Consider the following 20,158-nt stretch of genomic DNA (forward strand, 5'->3'; position numbering starts at 1 on the left):
AAAAAAAAAAAAAAAAAATCAGTTTCCTGGTGTGTCCACACATACCGCACCATGTTTCTTGTAAAACTCATCTTCTTTGCTTGTTGTAACGTCCGTCAACATCTGTTTTTTTAAATTCACGTGATTCTAGTTGCGGAAAAAGGTCTTTCCATTGCAGTTTTGCGTGATATACCAATTGCGCTAAAAAGTTTATAAATGTTCACAAGGTTATTAATTAAGCTGTAAAAATGTTATAAGTCATTATTAAACACTAATGAACATAAACAGTTTCTCTACATTGATTAGGATTATGATTTGGCGCGGTCAGTGCAGATTCATCCTGTTTTTTTGTCCCTTATTCAGTCAGCATCTTGGACCACTTATTAATGAGATACTAGGGTTTATAACAATGGCTTTTCTAAGATTTAAAGGGGTCATATTTTCCCTAAACCCACTTTTATTAGTCTTTGGTACATTTATTTGTGTATTTGGGGACTTTAATAGTTCCAAAACGTTTGAATTTGAACCCTCCAGGTGTTGCAAAGCTCTCTTTATATTCATTTTGGTAAAAATCGAGTGAATTCCTACAACCCGTTTTAATTCCTGCTTAATTTGTTACGTCTATAACTAGTTACATCACAACATTTGCACATATAAGGTCAAGACTTCTGATGAACATTTCTCAGAGTACGACATAATTGTTTGTCAGCAGCAGCGGTTGTAGTCCATACTGAAAATATGTCCAAACTTCGAGCCGATTACCTAAAATGTTAAGTTGTTGGTTGTATTAACAAACACAAGTGCCTGAATGGGACAGAGCAGCTCAGCCAACAACCTGGAGGGGGAGGGGCATGAAGTGGCTCATGTGCATTTAAAGGGCCAGCGCTCAAAACCACCTTTCTGGTGTCATTACTCAGAAATAGGGTTGAAGATGGACCTGTGGAGTTGAATTAATGAAGAATTCAGACCCAAACATAGCATTTACAGTTTATGTAGACCACAGGGAAATGTTTAAAAATGCATAATTCCATGTAAAAACAGCTAAATATCACTCCTTTAACCCTATAACACCAAACGTATCATATTTGATACATGAGTTCTGAAGCCCTCTACATCACAGGTGTCAAACATGCAGCCCAGGGGGTCAAATCCAACCCACCAAAAGGTCTAATTCAGTACATGGGATGAATTTGTGAAATGCTAAATTTCACTAAAGATATTAACAATCATTTTTAGTTTAGGAGCCAAATTCAGCCCAATATAATCTTAAATGGGACAAAACAGTAAAATAATATCATAATAACCTATAAATAATGAAAACTCCAAATTTTTCTCTTTGTTTTTTCAGGTCAAAAAGTGTTTAATTAAATGAAAAAGTTTACATTTACAAACAGTCCTTGCCTGAACAAATATGAACAATATGAAATGTTTTAAGAGAAGTAAGAGCAATTTTTTTCCTAATATTATATCTGTTTTTAAACATTTTGTGGCTTTTGTAGATCATGGAGGCATAATATTGTTAAAATTGCACTTATTTTTCTTAATACATTTTAGTTTGTTCATAGTTCATGTTTTTCACGTTTTCTTTCAAGGATAGTTTGTAAATGCAAACATTTTCTTGATGTAATTTTACTTTTTTCACTCTAAAACATAGTGAAAAGTTTGGAGTTGTTATATTTATTTTTTAAATATATATTATTATGTTATGATTTTACTGGTTCTGGCCCACTTCAGATCATATTGTGATAAATGTGGCCCCTGAACTAAAACGAGTTTGACACCCCTGCTCTACATGGTCAGTGTGATTTTTTTTTTCTTGGAAAAACCTGATATATACAATTAGATACATGCAATACACAGATAATCCACTAGGGGGAAGGAATTCATTCACCAGAGGCCTTTCCAATGACATTACAAGATTATCATTAATGAGGAAGGAGGAAGAACTTTGCCAATTTTGAAAAGGAATTACCAATTTGTTAGACATGTTTGTGTTATATTATGTTTTAGTTTTTTGCAAAAATAATAATATTTGAGCTTTGAGACCCAATGTATCAAATATGATACAAAATTGAAACTCATACATGGAAATTTGGGGGTTGCTCAGGCTCCAGTTTCAAAGAACTGGAATTATCTGTCCAAAAAATAAACCCACAAGAAAGTACATTTGCTACAGATAACTTTGATTCTTGTTATTTTACACTGTTGTTCTTGTTTTATAATGTGCTACAGCTTATGAATATTCTACAAAGTGTTTATGATATAATTTATAAGCAAATTATAAGCCACTTATAAGTCTTTTATAAAAGTAAAAAACATGTAGGTTAGTGCAGCTTTAAAGCACTCAGGTGATAAAACTTTATTGTCTTGCAACTGCAAAATGATAGTTTGCATTGGTCACAATAAAACCTGTGGTAACACCTCCCCGTGACTTAAGGGGATGTGCCACTGACTCAATTTTCTTCCAATAAACCAATCAGTCATACACGAACCCTCGGGCCAGGAAACAGTGTGATGCCTCGCAGCTCTATGACAGCAGTCTCGCTAAATAACACACTATGTACTTGCTCCTTCAATAAAAAAAGATCAGCTGGAAAATGGTCAACACAGCAATAAAAACCCACAAAGAGAGAAAGACAGTCTGCATTAAAACAAGCTCCAACACAGTGACTGCCATGGTGGCTGCATCTCCCTCTCTCTCTCTCTCTCCTCCGCTAGGGTATCATTATCCACTTAATTTCATCCACCCAGGGTTGGTATAATGACCACGTTGAAAATCCCTTATCGAGCAGAATTTCAGAGCTAATCGCAAATCATGGAAGCTCCAAAGTATCAAGTTAGTGAAACAAAAGAGGAATGAAAAGTGAGGGGGAAAAAGGGAAGAGATGCAGCAGGACTTACAGCTCTGTATTTAGTGGCCACCTCATTCTTTTCCTTGTTGAGCTGCGTGTTCTGCTCCTCCAGCTCGCGGACCTTGGACAGGAGTCGGTCACTCTGCTCTATGGCTCTCCTCAGCTCCTCTCTCTCCCTCATCTCTGCTTCCTCTGTGATAATGTGCAGCTGCAACGACACCACAACCTGCACCTACAGTTTTTCTCATGCACACACTCCAATTCATGCACAGAATGCTGGGCTGGCTCGCTCACTCCCTCTCACTTTTGTTCTGAAGTCAAACTGTGTGTATAACCCCCCCTCACATCTTCTCTCCTCCATCCACATCTGACACACACATACATGCCCTCCAAAAGACATCCACATGTATGCACACACATTTCCTCACTTCTCTTCAGACTGGCCTCCTGCCATTTTTTTTTTTCTTCTCACTAGTACAATAAGATTTGACCATGTGGTGCTCTGTAATGTTGAGCAATAAAGTAAAAACAATCTCTTAGCACAATGATTTCCAACCTTTTTTGCCTCGTGACTCCATTTTAACATCACAAATTTCTTTTAAAATTTTTATTATATTTATTTTTATTTATTTATTTATTTTTATTTATTATATTTCCCCCCCCCTTTTTTTTTCCTTTTTTTTATTCCTCTAAACAGCACTTTGGTCCACTGTGGTTGTTTTAACCCTTTCATGTATAGTGGTCACTACAGTGGACAGCTATTCTACAGCTGTTCTCTTGTATATTCACGGGTTTTGTTATAGTTCCATATCAGCACCATCCCATACATTGCAATTCATACCATTACTGTAACTTTGCGGTTCATGACAAACCTGATCTGCAGTAACATGTAAATCAATTGCTAATTGTTATTAGGCTGTAATTAACAGTTTTCTTAAACAAAGTTTTTTTTTTTGTTTTTTTTTTTTTGCATTTTATCTCCATGAACTGAGTTATGACTAGTATTAGAGTATGTTCAAATGTGAGAAAACATCAGATTAGCAGTATTAAAAATATTTTTATTTCATAGTTTTCACACAGTGTATCACTTTCTGATACTGCGTTTTAAATGGGTGTTTTTGCTTCAAAAATTAAACACATGGGGAGCAACTGAGTGGACATTTTTGTAACTCCATGAAAAATAGGTTCATTAAAAAAAATTCAATCGCATTATTTTTTTCATGCCTAAAAAGGGATAAAAACACTCAGGAAAAAAAAAAAAAATCCTGGCTAGGGTTCTTATAATTCATGCATGACAGGGTTAAAGTGCTTTATAAATAAAGTTGGGTTGGATTAAACATTTCTGGTGACCCCAGACTTTCAAAACGGAGACCATTTTTTTGCTAAAATTAATTTGGTTTTGATCATGTAAGGGTTAGTATGTGTACTATGTTGCAAAAAAACTTTAATTTTAGACGACATTTAGGCTATATAATGTATATTATTATGGACAGAAGCAGAAAGGCCAGGTGTAGATTACTGCACAAAGTGAAAATTTTATTTTCCTTAGTCAGGATATGTACAGTCAGTCCAGCTTGGATTTACAAGGCTGACAATTAATACTGAACAAACATGAACTCAAACTATGAATTATGAAAGAGCTGCAGCATCTGAAACCGACCACAATGAACATTTGAAAGATAAACAGTACCACAGTGCTTCAGTTTCAGTTTGTCATGTCTTTTTTTGTATTGTGATTGTCTCTCTCAACTCACCATATATTTTTTAAATTCAATCAATTACTAGAAATTTCAGGCAGCCCCATTTGAATTCTAGGCGACCCCACATGGGGTCCCGACCCCAAGGTTGAAAAACACTGTCGTAGTTTGTTCAAAGACATTTTTTTATCTTTTTTTGGCCTGTCTGGTTTTTGTGCTTGTGTATATTTCTTTTCTTCTTTTTGTGTTCCGTTTGCCCATTTCATACGTGTGAGTTTATGTGGATGTATTTGTGGGGATGCCACCTTTATGGGGTGGGGGTATGTTCACAACTTTTGTAAGTAATGCCTTAATGATCTCATTGTTGTTGATATGAAAAAATGATCAATAAAGTTGTTAAAAAAAACAAAAAAACATAAGCAGAACTATGGTATAAATCTCAGATCAGCTGTAAGGTCGTGCTTTTTCAAAAATAAACGAGTCAGTTAAAACTCGGTTTGGATTGTGGAAAAATAAATGTCATTGCAAATTGAGGGCAAGTATGATACGGTTTGGATTTTTCCAAAGCGTGCCATCCCATATTTAGTCTAAACATAGGCTTCAGTTGTAATGAAACCTGCAATTTTAATCACATATATTAAGCCTCATTTCTGGATTAAAAAAAAAAAAAGTCTTGGAGAAAAGGTGTGAGAACAGGCTGACATTGCTGTATTTTAGTGGATTTTCTTCACAGAAAAAATAGAATTTAAAGCAAAAAAGGAGTTGGCTTTTATTTCACAACACATAAAATGAAAACACTGTGTTCTTTTCTTTTGGGGTCAAAAAGGGAGGAATATTTAGCTAACAAAAAAGGTGTTTTTTTCATATTCTGAGACCAGATGCAGTCACTTACAGGGCAAGATAGCAAATCAGGACAGTGCTATGCAAGAAAAAAAGAGAAAAGTTCAGAGAAAAGGCCTATTTTTGTTGTCTAGAAGGGACTTGTCACTGTCATTACTCACAGCTCAGTGGGTTAAAAGTATTTCATGGGATTTAGGATTATTTCCAAAACCATTAGGCTCATTACAAGGCCCAGTTTTCTGTGAAACTACTCATCAACATCTGAGTGAGGAGGAGGGAAAAGTTGTTTTTGTTATCTGTAACTTATCTTTAACGGATTAAATCGTCCTCCCTTTTCTTTTTTAATGAACACATACTGTCATCGCAAATTTATAATATTTCAGATAAAAATCTACACCGACTGCCTCTTGATTCGAAGTGGATTCAGTTCACTGCTGTTAATAATGAATGTGGAGTTATTTCTGTTACATCTGTCTCATGTCTGACGGTTCTACACAGCTGTTACACTGCAGTTCTAAAATATTATCCATACCTTAAATAACCATGTGTGGTCTCAGAATATGAAAAAAAATAAAATAAAATTACATATTTAATTTGTGATTTCTCTTTTTATTTTTTATTTTTACAAACCAGAAAACACCTACACAAATTTCCATACATACGTTTTAAAACATGAAATAATTTTAAAATACAAATCAATTAACTGCTCATGTTTGTTTTTTAATGTCCATTTTTAAAAAGTAACAAATAAGGACTTTCTTTTTCTTAATACTTAATAAAAATGCAGATAGATGTGTATTAAACACACTTATTCCTTAAATATCTTTCTTAAACCTCAACAAAGTTGCCTAAGTCTTGGCAATTGTAATTGATCATAATTTGTCAAATAATCTACTTTTCAGAGGGATCGTACAGTTAATGTTATTAAAAAAAATTAACAGCACTGCTAAAAGTTTCCCATTTAGTTAACATTCATGTTAAAGGGCTGGTGCAATTACAGTATTTTGCAGACGAGTTTTGCGGGGGCAGAGTGAACAGGGTGTGGGAGAAGAATCCGTTTTTTTCAGTGAAACGCATTTTTTTTTAGTTCCCTCATATTTTCGCAACTTGGCACGTTTTTGCACATTTCTGCCATTTCACTGCATAAAAATCACATAAAAATATTCTATCATATTCTATCGCATAATCAAGGATTTTTCTGGAGGGACTATATAACCTACTGTATATTCTATAAGCAGTGAAAACCCTTCAGTTCAGATTGTAAACTGTGCTTTTACCGAAAACACTGCCATGATTTTGTGCAGATCATTCAACATGTCATCAAAGACCACACATTCAGAAATACCAAACCGTAAACCACTCCTAGCACTTCTTAAGTCATCCATGTGCAGTTACCTCCACCACTTCAGCACTTCAATCCTGTTAAGAACTACAAATTGTTCAGTCTTATCACCACATGGTACGGAGGCCAAAGATCAGAGGTGCAGTGTTTAGCTGTAATGTACAGATACATCCACTCCCTATCAGCACTGTCCCACCAGGAGGCCAGACCACATCAAACCAGACTCACAAAGCCCTGACAGACCATAATAAACACCGTAATGTTCTGTACACAATGAGACATGGACCAAATCTGGAGTTTAACCCTGTAAAGCAGGGGTGTCAAACTCATTTTCTTTCAGGGGCCGTATTCAGCCCGATTTGATCTCCAGCGGGCCGGACCAGTAAAATAATAACATGATAACCTATAAATAATGACTACTCCAAATTTTCTAGTGCAAAAAATAACATTAGATGATGAAACTATTTCCATCCAAAACAAAAAAGATGTGAATAACTGGAAAAAATGAAATTTATGAAGAAAAACAAGTACAATTTTATCAATATTCTGCCTCAACTTATGATTTATACATGTGCATTACAGATCAGATCTACCAAGACACAAAGCAGGCAGAATATTGTTAAAATTGCACTTATTTTTCTTTAGACATTCCAGGTTGTTCCTATTTGTTCAGGTTGGTGACATTTTATTGTTAAAGGATATCAGAATTTAATGTTCTTTGCAATAAATCAAAGAGAAAAAATTGGTGTTGCCATTATTAACAGGCATGATATTGTCTTTTTTTTTCCACATTAAACCAAGAAGAAAATTTGGAGTCATTATTTCTAGGTTATTATGGTATTATTTTTGAGTTTAATGCCCTTGACTGTTAATATCATCAGGCTAATTTTTGCATTTTGCACTTTGTAAATTCATCTCACGGGCCAGATTGGAACCGTTGGCGGGCCGGTTTTGGCCCCCGGGCCACATGTTTGACACCTGTGCTGTAAAGCCTGAACCATTAAATCCTTGACAGAAAAGTCCAATTCTTTGAAACTGGAGCTTTTATTGGTCCTTCTAAACAACCCCCCAAAAAATTGTTTTCAAATATCAATTTCCATGTATGACTTTCAATTTTGTATTATATTTGACACATCGGGTCTCAATGGTCAAATGTTATTTTTAAACAAACAAAAACATAACACAAACATGTTTAACAAATTGGTAATTCCTTTTCAAAATTGACTAAGTTCTGCCTCCTTCCTCATTAATAACAATCTTGTAGTGTCACTGGAAAGGCCTCTGGAGAATAAATTCCTCCCCCCCAGTGGATTATCAGTGTATTGCATGTATCTAATTGTGTACATCAGGTTTTTCAAGACAAAAAATATCACACTGATCATGTAGAAGGCTTCAAAACTCAAATACGTATCAAATATGATATGTTTGGCACTAAAGTAAAATCACTTCTGTCTAGGGATCTTTTTGAAACTGCGATCCATGCTTTTGTAACTGCTAGACTTGACTATTGTAATGCACTTTATTCTGGGTTGAGCGAAAATGCTCTTTCCTGACTGCAGCTGGTTCAAAATAATGCAGCTCGGCTTTTAAAAGGGACACTTTAAACATAAGCATATCTCACCAGTTTTAGCTTCACTCCATTGGTTGCCAGTGCGTTTTCAGAGTTGATTTTAAAATTCTTCTCTTTGCTTTTAAATGTTTGAATGGCCTTGCCCCCTCCTACCTGTAGAACCTGATCCAACCCTACAACCCTCTCGTGCCTTCAGGTCAGCAGATCAGCTGCAGCTTGTGGTTCCAAAAACTAGAAAGAAGCTTCACAGGGACTGGGCCTTTTCTGGTGTTGCCCCAAGGCTGTGGAACCAGTTGCCCTTATGCTGCATTTCCACTATGTGGTATTGGCTCGACTCGACTCAACTCGACTCGGCCTTTTTGTGTTTTCATTATGAAAAAGGACCTGGAATCTGGTACCCGGTACTAGTTTTTTGGTATCACCTTTGCCGAGGTTCCAGGACTGGGGACCAGATACTAAAACGCGACGTGTAAATACTGCAGAACACCGATTGGTCAGAGAGTTGTCTCTCTGTGACCCGCCGTTTTACTAAAAACAGATGTGGAAGTTGACAGTAAATATAGCGGTAGGTTAATCCACATGATGACAGCCCGCAAAACTACACCATGGTTTGTCGAGGAGGTTCAGACGTAAAAATTCAGCATGAGCTTGACAAGACAACACGCAACAAGCAAGTTCATCAGCAACTCTCTGAGCAGACGACACAGAAGTAATGCACTGCATCGCTATGACAACCAGGTACTGTAAAGTCTGTAGTATCCCGTAATGGAAACGGTCTCCAGGAATAGGACCTGGTACCAGAGCCGAGTCGAGCAGATACCACGTAGCGGAGACGCAGCATTAGATGTCAGCCAGGCTCAGTCTCTGCCTGTATTTAAACCACATCTAAAAATGTATTTTTTCTCGTTGGCTTTTAATCAATGAGTGAGATGTTTCTTTTTTGGGGTTTTTTTGGGGTTTTTTTATATTTCTTATACTGTTTTTATCAGATTTTAATTTGTCTTTGTTTTTATGATGGTTGTATTTTGTTGTTCCTAGCCTGCTTTGCACCCTGTGTTATCACTGTTTTTACTTACTTATTTATTTCCTTGTTTAATGATTCATGTACAGCTCTTTGGCCAGCTGTAAAGTTCTTAAACTGCTTTATTAATTAAGTTGGTATGGTATGGTATGGTATGGTATGGTATGGTATGGTATGGTATGGTATGGTATGGTATGGTATGGTATGGTATGGTATGGCATGGTATGGTATGGTACGGTATGGTACGGTATGGGATGGGATGCAGAGGTGGGTAGAGTAGCCAAAAATTATACTCAAGTAAAAGTACTGTTATTTAGAAAAATATTACTCAAGTACAAGTAAAAACTAGTCATCCAAATAATTACTCAAGTAAAAGTAAAAAAGTACTTAATGAAAAAAATACTCAAGTACTGAGTACTTCCTGAGTAACATCATATTTATTGTTCTTTTAAATTCAACAATTAATAAATTAAATGTTAAAATAAAATATGTAAAATATAAATGGGAACAGCTAGTTACAAATATACCTCGTAATAATCATTCTTGGTTCCATCACATTAATATCTAGTCTGCTTTTATGGAGGCAGATACTGTACATGGTTTACTATTTACTTTTACGAGTTAGCCTAGATATCTTTGAACATATGTTCCCCTTCTGTCAAGTCATCTGAGTTTTTGGTGGAAGTATTTCTAACAAAACAAAACAAATGGTTCGTGCATTAACAACTGACCAGAAATAAAAGTAATGAGCGATATGTACATCATCGTAACGGAGTAGAAGTAGCTTTTCTTCTTCATAAATATACTCAAATAAAAGTGGAAAAGTACACGGTGGGGAAGCAAAATTTACAATATTTTGAGGCAGGGATTGAAAGACAGTGTATGACCAATTAGTTTATTGAAAGTCATGAGAATTTATTTGCCACAAGAAAATGTACATAATAGAAAATGTTTTTATTCTATGTGTCCTCCTTCTTTCTCAATAACTGCCTTCACACGCTTCCTGAAACTTGCGCAAGTGTTCCTCAAATATTCGGGTGACAACTTCTCCCATTCTTCTTTAATAGTATCTTCCAGACTTTCTCGTAATAGTTTTGCTCATAGTCATTCTCTTCTTTCCATTATAAACAGTCTTTATGGACACTCCAACTATTTTTGAAATCTCCTTTGGTGTGACGAGTGCATTCAGCAAATCCCACACTCTTTGACGTTTGCTTTCCTGATTACTCATATGGGCAAAAGTTTCTGAAAAGGTATGGATAATAGTGTTAGGTATGATTATGACATCAATATATGTTTGGTTTCAAAACAATTGACGTAGTGCCTGCTGAGAAAAAACAACTAAATGTTCATTGTAAATTTTGCTTCCCCACCCTGTATGTTGTATTACAAGTACTCTCAAAAGTAAAATTTATGTAAAAAGTTACTTAAGTAAATGTAATGGAGTAAATGTAATGCGTTACTACCCACCTCTGATGGTATGGTATGGTATGGCGTTATATTGTTAACAAAGGAATTTGTCACTTTCACTCCCCATCACAAGAAACGGTGCTGAAATATTGTGTATCAGTCGTTTTTACGCGTCTCATTTTCTCTCTACACTTAACAAGATTCTACAAGTGACTTTAATTTGAAGGCAAAAAAATGGTAGTTTCCCTGGAAAAACAGATGGGAGCTGATTTTCCATAGTGAGATCTGAAGAAGGAGTAGAAGAAGAGGTTTAACAGGGAAAACTGTGGTGTAGCAAAACAGACAACACACACACACACACACACACACACTAGCACACAAAGTAAAACCTGTTGCTGCTTGAGCCATTGGAAAAGAGCTGTCATTAGCTCAGCTCTCTCAACCCTGACAGCGAGTTTATCTTTCCAAACTGACAAACTGTACAGCTTTAGGAAATTAGCCAGGGAAATGCGGTGTCACCTTTCCCTAAGTGTGCGTCGGTAATTGCCATGTTGTCCAAATAAAATTTAGCTCACGTGTGCCTAAAGCGTCAGGTGTGTATATACCCGCTGACACACCTGAACTTCCTTTTGCTTGTGTCGGTTAAATACACAATATATTTACCTGTCAGTGCAGGATTTGCCTTCGCACTCAACATTAATCTGGCAGAAAAGCAGAGGAAGACGAATGTGACACATCAATGGTTCACCTTTAGCATGATCACAGGGCTCAACCCCGTAAGCCGGCGCTATTGTTAAAAACACACCAGCCAACTAAAATGAAATACTCCCTTTGTTACCACGCCGTGCCTCTTTCATGATGAATGCAAGCTACACTTAAAAAAACTATTCATGTTTTGACTTGACGCACAGAAGTGTTTGTCCGATCAGACCTGCAGAGCAAACACGCACTTACGCTTATCCTTCCCGTAAAACAAACGCTCAAGTGTCAGATTCTCCGTAAAAAAAAAAAAAAAAAAAATCTGAGTCTGATGAGTTTTAAATGCGACGCTTTTCCAAATATTTTCCTTGACATTGAAGTAAATTCCCCCAGTAACTGTGTCTGCTTCTGATTCCTTGCATTCCTAGTCTGAGTGGAGGTAACTGGGATATTAATCTCCTGATTTCCATTCCTGTCTTTTATTTGAACAGCTGTTCGCCATCTCAGCTCCCATTCACACCTGTGAGGCGTTCACATGCTAGGCTACTCACTATACACTACAGCCGTTCACCCAAGTGCAAATTGTCCCGGTTGGATACGCAGATTTGACCAAATAACAGTTTTTAAAGGAAAAGTGAGAACGTGATGATAATATGAAAAGATCTGTAACAACATTCCACCAAAACAGTTTTCCGAAGCTGCTGCAGAGGAAGAAATTTTAACACAAACGGTGACAGAGTTTCTGTTTTTGGCAAATTAACATGGAACTAATACTGGACGGTGGTTTGTGCAAAAGTTACTTTTGGGGCTGGGTGATATAATCAAGATTTTAAGTTTTGGAAATTGTGAAAAATCGAAACAAAAAATCGAAAAAAATGGAGATTGTGCCTCTTTAGACCTTTTTTGCTTCATAACAATTCTAAATGCAACAGTTTTGCTTCATATAGTACACAGTTATACAAGAGAATAGGGTATTTTATAGATAGTATTACAACAGAAAAAAGCATTATATATGGTTTTACAGGAAAATTGAGGACTTTATATAGCCTATAGTATTACAACAAGATAAAGTACTATATATATAGTATTACAAGAGAATATTTTACATATTCCAGTAGTATTTTTCAATGTTTTGGAAAAAAACAAAACAAAAAACTCACAGCTCTAATTTCTTACAGAGAAAAATATCTGTTTAAAAATTAGATTTGGTAAACTGTTAGCCAGCTAGCCTTTTAGTAATAATAATAATAATAATAATAATAATAATAATAATAATAATAATAATAATAATAATAATAATAACTTTTTTGACAAATTTTTCTCTTCACTTTAATGCAAAAAAAGTTAAATTACAGTATAAAAATATTTACATTTACAGACTGTTTTTTCACAAAAGATAGATAGATAGATAGATAGATAGATAGATAGATAGATAGATAGATAGATAGATAGATAGATAGATAGATAGATAGATAGATAGATAGATAGATAGATAGATAGATAGATAGATAGATAGATAGATAGATAGAATATCCTCTAAAAAATTTGCTAAAGAACTTACTCAAAAAAAAAAAAAAAAAAAAAAAAAAAGAATTCCTGTACAACACTGTAAACAAAGACTTCTAATTTAAGAATCTGTAGAAAAATTAAATGTATCGTCAGTGTACAGTATTTACACATTTCAGGGCAAAGTGATTTAAAGTGAAACAGTGATTATGAAATATGAATAACCTTGAATAGCCATGAACAACCTGAAATTTCATCAGAAAAATAAGTGCAGTTTTAACAATATTGTGCTTCTACAAAGTCAAAAAACATTTAGTAAAAGGCATTTGGATCCAAAAAATACAGCATTTAACCAAACAATCAACACAACTGGTTAAAACTCAGAGATACCCTTGATTATCAGTGTCTTCTGGGGGCCATACTGAACCCTCTGAACAGCCGGTTTTGGCCCACGGGTCGTATGTTTGACAACCCTGATCTACATGATGAATGAACCCATGAAAACCCAAACAGTGACTGTTGACAAAAACCATCTGCGGATTTAAACTGTTTAATACCTGTTGATCCACTAATCCTGTCAATACATGTAAATAATTGTTGTAAAATGCAGTTTGTCATCTTTTCATGGTCATCAGATATGACCCATCAGATAGGCTCCGTAGTGAACGTGGAAACACCGTCATCTTCTACAACATTGATTCACCAAGAAAAACTATGGAGTTTGATCAATGACAGTGGATGAAGACACTGGGTTTATGTTCAGTTAATGATAGATTTGTTTGATAAAGACCGTTTTTCTTCAGTTTTCTCTGTTTTTGATATAATAACCAGCAATTGTTCTCTGAGCTTTTATGAACATCTACATGATCAGTGAATCAAATGTAGGAAAATACCTGATTTTTACAGAAAAAAACACAACAGACAGAAGACAATATTACAATAAATGGTGATAAATTGCTAAAGGTTTAAAAAAAAAGAGAAAAAAAATAATTTGGGAACTGCCACAAAAGTAACACTGGGTCTTTATAGGTTATTTAAATATATGAAAATACCTGGTTTTCACTGAAAAATGCGAAATTCAGTGGATAATATTATAATTATCATAATAAATTGTGGTATAAGACTCAGGAAAGGTTAGATGTGGAACAAAATTTATCTGGAAGTCGCCACAAAAATAGCTCTAGGTTTCCAAGGCTTTAAATATAACCTAACTGTGGTTAAAACCATCATCTTCAAGCTACAGGAGCCTTAATCAGGGGAAAAAACATCGGAATTGATCAAATACAAACTTGCCTTCTGCAGGTTTCACTTCACTGTACAAAAAAAATATAAATACAGATGATATTACGCCATTTCATGCTACTGTGAAAGACAAAAACTTTTCTCAAGCTACACGTTGAGTCACAGTCTACAGCAGTAGAGCGACATCTGAGGAAATCTGAACAGCGACTGGTAACTGCAGGTGTCAATCACATATTTAACCCTTTACCTGCCTGGAAACACCTGTGATTAACTAAGAGGTAGATCAGGGGTGTCAAACTCATTTTAGTTCAGGGGCCATATTCAGCTAAATTTGATCTGAAGTGGGCCAAACCAGGAAAATAACAACAAAATAACCTATAAATAATGACAATTCCAAATTTTTGTCTTTGTTTTAGTGTAAAAAAAAAAAAAAACCCATTAAATTATGAAAATACTTACTTTTATAAACTATCCAAAAAAAATAACTGAAAAAACTGAAATTTAAATTAAAAAACTTAAGAAAATTTAGTGCAATTTTAACAATATTATTCCTCAACTTATCATTGCTCCATGTGCATTATGGATCAGATCTACAAAGACACTAAACACTGAGGAACAGGCAGAAAAATTATTAAAATTGTGCTTACTTTTCTTGAGACATTTCAGGTTGTTCATATTTGTTCAGGTTATTCACATTTTAGTGTTACAGGATAATTTGTAAATGTAAATATTTTCATAATTTAATGTTATTTTTTTGCATTAAAACAAAGAAAATAAAATTAAGTTGTTAATTCTAGATTTTTTTTGGCTTAATTCAAGATTTTTTGCTAAATTTGAGATTTTTGGGGGGGCTTAATTGAAGATTTTTTTTTTTTTTACTTAATTGAAGATTTTTTTTTTTGGCTTAATTCAAGATTTTTTTTACTTAATTGAAGATTTTAATTTTTTTTTGCTAAATTCAAGATTTTTTTTGCTAAATTTGAGATTTTTTTTGGCTTAATTCAAGATTTTTTCACTTAATTGAAGATTTTTTTTATTTAATTGAAGATTTTTTTTTTTTTGCTTATTTCAAGATTTTTTCCTTAATTCAAGCTAAATTTTTTTTTTTTTTTTTTAATTCAATTCAAGACTTTGGAATTTTTGCACTTGGCAAAAACATCCCAGGGGCTGAACTGGACCCTGTGGCGGGCCACATTTGGCCCCTGGGCTGCATGTTTGACACCCCTGGGTTAGATGTTCTACAGCCAAAAACAACCAAAAAAAAAACATCCACAGCAGTCAGTAGAAGCCTTTTTTTCCTTTCAGACCAGTTGAATTTCAGTACGCTGAAAGGTGGTGCTCGATAAAACCAAAAAACTGTCAAACACTGCAGCTTTAAGTAAGTGCAAAACACCAAGATGTTACATTAGGTAAATAAATGACTTAACGTTAACAACAAAAATCTAATTACAGCTCATTGTCTGCATATAGAACAAAGTGTTGATATTAGTTCCAGCTGTACTGACTGGCCACTTTATTAGGTATACTTTACTAGTACCCGGTGTACCTAATAAAGTGGCCAGTGATTGTATATTCTGCTGCTGTTATGGACGCTCCTCTGTACACCTCAGCTGTAATCAACGGTTATTTGAGTTACAGTTGCTTTTCTATGAACTTGAACCAGCTTCCCATTCTCTGACATCAATTAAAACATCCTTTTCACCCACAGAACTGCCAATCACTGGATATTTTTCTGTTTTTTTTTTTTTTTAACCATTCTCTGTAAATCCTAGACACTGCTGTATGTGAAAATCCCTCATCTTACTTCCCCATTCAGATGCTTGGTTTTAACTTCAGCTGATCATCTTGACCAGTGTCTGTGTGATTGGATGCACTGAGTTGTAGCTATACTCACTGGCCACTTTATTAGGTACACCTTGCTAATACCAGGTGTACCTAATAAAGTGGCCAGTGAGTGTATATTCTGCTGCTGTTATGAATGTTCTTCTGTACGCCTCAGCTGTAGCTAGTGGTTATCTGAGCTATTTACAGTATGACAATGCTGCTGTGACCCATGACATAGAATACAATAGAATAGAATAGAATAGAATAGAATAGAATAGAATAGAATAGAATAGATCTTTATTGTCACTGTCACAGAAACAATGAAAATCAGTTCTGCTCTGTTCTGTTTAGCAGCAAAAACACTTAAAAAAGACTATATTGAAATATTACACAAGTACTAAAAAATGTAGGCATGTACAAAAAGCTACAGGATGAAATATTAAATATACAAATACTACTAAAGCACAACTAAAACTACTGAAATATAAGCTAACTCTGTACAACAGATGAGAAATATGTACAACAAATAAAGATATATACAGGCAATATAGGACATATATCAATGAAAATCACCATTTTCAGCAACAGAACTGCTACTCACATGAAAATTTTCTCCTTTTTGGACTATTCTCTGTAAACACTAGTGATAATCCCTTGTAAAATACTCACTTAAATCACCTTCCTTCCCCATTCAGATGCTTTAATGGTGATTTTATGATGGTTTAACTCATAAAGACCCAGTGTGACTATTGTGTCAGTTCCCAAATAAATTTTTCTCTCTATTTAACTTTTCCCAAATGATTTATCCCCATTTTATTATATTATCCTCTGCATTTTTTTTTAGTTAAAATAATCTATTATTCCTATATTTAATTTACTGATCATGTAGATCAGGGATGTCAGACTCATTTTAGTTTAGGGGCCAGATTCAGCTAAATTTGATCTGAAGCTGGCCGAACCAGTAAAATAATAACATAATAATATATAAATAACATCAACTCCAAACTTTACTCTATGTTTTATAGCAAAAAAAAGTTAATTTACATTATGAACAGGTTTACATCTACAAACTATCCTTTCAAAAGATGTGAATAACATGAATAAACTGAAAAAATAAGTGTAATTTTAACATTATGTCTCAGTTTATCATTTACACATGTACATTATAACTTACAGATCACAGTGGATCTACAAATACAAAAAACATTTAGTAACAGGCAGAATATTGTTAAAATTGTACTTACTTCTTTTAAGACATTTCAGGTTGTTCATATTTTTTGCAAAATTATACTTTGTTTTAGTGTAAATACATGAAAAATATTTACATTTACAAAGAGAAACATTTGAAGTTGTCGTTATTTATATGTTATTATGATAGTATTTTACTGGTCCGGCTCACATGAGATTGAATTGGTTGGAATGTGGAACCTGAACTGAAAGGATTGTTCATATCTTAGTGTAATTTTTCCATTTCACAAATTCATCCACAGGGCCGGACTGGACCCTTTGGCGGGCCGGATTTGGTCCCCGGGCCGCATGTTCGACACCTGTGATGTAGATGTTCATCAAAGCTCAGATTAAAGTTGAGGTTTATCTATGGTGGCCGACAAGGGCCAAACATATTGCAATGGCCCAATGCATCTCAGTACAGAGAAAACAGCTGAAAGTACAGAAACGATACAAATTCACAAACTCAAACAAAAGTCTAAATGAGGTATAAAAAGAGGAACGTGGTGCAAATGAAAAAATGCGCTGCAAGAAACAAAAACACATGCATAACACTGGTCAACAACAAATTTATTGTTTAAGTTTTTTGAGCTGATTTAGGATAATTTTGGTGTGCTTAATCCAAAAATCACATTAATTTTGCTCAATCAGGTCAACTTTCTGAACTATGCTACATATTGGCTTTTTAACATTTTTGCTTACATTTATGAGCATTTTCACATCGTATGATACAAAATTCTTTCATATTTCTTGCAATAAACGAGTTCTGAAGATTTTACATTTGCCAATTTATGATTCATGTTTTTTTTTAATATTACAGGTGAATGAAATGGCTTCGACTAGAAGACCTTACAAAAATAAGCCTGACGTATTCTGCTACAGTTTGAAACACTTAATAAATACATCCTGTTAGAAAATGATTTTTTTTTCTCTTAAAACCTATTTTGGGTGAGAACTATATAAAAAATCAACTGATAAAGTCACAAAAATGTAATGAATTTTGTGAGAAGATCAAATTTTTCAAAATCAAATTAGCAAAAAAACCTGACCTGATTGAGAAAAACAGATGTCAGTTTTGGATTTAGAGGTGCAAAATGGTCCTAATTCAGTTGAAAAAACCTAGACAACTTGCAAAAAACATTTTTTTGTAACCCAGTGCATCAAATGCTCTGCAAATAAAGAGATGATACAAAGCACAAAACAATTCAAACCCAGAAAACATCCGTAAACGAAAAACGCTGCATAACCAGTCAGTACAATGGAAGCGTTCTAAACCTGTAGGGGGCGCTGTCAGCAGAACAGCTCAATGCAGAAACACAAGCTGGAGAGACAGACAGAGAACAGCTGACTGACAGTGTTTCAAACTACAGTGGGAACAAATTGAAGTTAGGACGTAACGCGGTCATGTGACTTTTATTTGAGTCTATTTGACACTAGTCTGTTGTCTATAAACGCTGGCTAGCTGCAGGTTTGGGACACTTCCGTTATAGTAACTAGTCAGGCAGCGTTTTTCATTTGCAGATGTTTTCTTGGTTTGCATCATTTCTTTTTCTTTGCAGAGCATTTGATGATTGTGCATGTGTTTTTTTTCTTGCAGCGCATTTTTTCATATGCACCACGTACCTCTTTTAGACTTGTGTTTGAGTTTGCGAATTTGCATCGTTTCTGTACTTGCAGCTGTTTTCTCTGAACTGGGACACATTGGGCCGTGTTTGGCCCTTGTCGGCCACCGTAGTTATTATATCAAAAACAGAGAAAACTGAAGAAAAAGTGACTTTTTCAGCAAAATATATCATTAACTGAACCTAAACCCAGTGTGTCCATCCACTGTCATTGATCTAACTCCATGGGTTTAACGGATGAGTCAATGTTGTAGAAGATGACAGTGTTTCCATGGTAACTACAGAGCCTACAAGGTGGGGAAGCAAAATTTACAATATTTTGAGGCAGGGATTGAAAGACAGTGTATGACCAATTAGTTTATTGAAAGTCATGAGAATTTATTTGCCACAAGAAAACTGACATAATAGAAAATGTTTTTATTCTATGTGTCCTCCTTCTTTCTCAATAACTGCCTTCACACGCTTCCTGAAACTTGCGCAAGTGTTCCTCAAATATTCGGGTGACAACTTCTCCCATTCTTCTTTAATAGAATCTTTAAGAAAGTCGACATTGCTGTGTGATGTTCTATTGGTAGCATGTTCTAAAACGCCCCAAATAGCAGAATCCAGAGCAGGGGTCACCAATCCTGGTCCTCGAGGGCTACAATCCTGCATGTTTTAGATGTATCCCTCTTCCAACCCACCTGATTCAAATGACAGGCCTATCATCGGGCTCTGCAGAAGCCTGATAATGACCGTCAGGTGTGCTGGGAGAGGGATACATCTAAAACATGCAGGATAGTAGCCCTCGAGGACCAGGATTGGTGACCCCTGATCCAGAGGGTTTAGATCTGGGCTAGAAGGCGGCCATAAACATGATTCCCAAAAATTGCTGAAGTTGGATTTGTTGCTGTTGTCAACAAGTGTTTTGGTGTTCTTGTGTAAGATTTTAACTTCAAATCATATTTTACTGCATTTCTAATGGTCTTGTTGCCATTTTTCTCATGGATTTGGTTGGATCCTTTAGGATTTTGGATTTGAGAGCTTTAATAAAAGCTTTGGTATGTTTTTTGTTGCTTCCTCCACTTCCAGACTTTTTCGTAATAGTTTTGCTCATAGTCATTCTCTTCTTTACATTATAAACAGTCTTTATGGACACTCCAACTATTTTTGAAATCTCCTTTGGTGTGACGAGTGCATTCAGCAAATCACACACTCTGACGTTTGCTTTCCTGATTACTCATATGGGCAAAAGTTTCTGAAAAGGTATGGATAATAGTGTTAGGTATGATTATGACATCAATATATGTTTGGTTTCAAAACAATTGACGTAGTGCCTGCTGAGAAA

The 20,158-nt window shown here is 35.0% G+C and overlaps 1 protein-coding gene across 2 annotated transcripts in view; it reads right to left on the reverse strand.

The window, feature by feature from the left end:
- LOC115410818 (putative uncharacterized protein MYH16) overlaps positions 1 to 20,158 on the reverse strand; it is a 130,444-nt gene that overhangs the window by 101,952 nt on the left and 8,334 nt on the right. The window contains exon 2 of one of the 2 annotated variants that reach the window (XM_030122638.1): positions 2,881 to 3,039. The exons of the other annotated variant lie outside the window; for it this stretch is intronic. Coding sequence (XP_029978498.1) covers positions 2,881 to 3,039 — 159 coding nt within the window. The remainder of the gene's footprint in view (positions 1 to 2,880; positions 3,040 to 20,158) is intronic. 2 annotated transcript variants of the gene reach the window in all.

Source organism: Sphaeramia orbicularis, chromosome 19, assembly GCF_902148855.1.
Source record: "Sphaeramia orbicularis chromosome 19, fSphaOr1.1, whole genome shotgun sequence".
Taxonomy (NCBI): Eukaryota; Metazoa; Chordata; class Actinopteri; order Kurtiformes; family Apogonidae; genus Sphaeramia; species Sphaeramia orbicularis.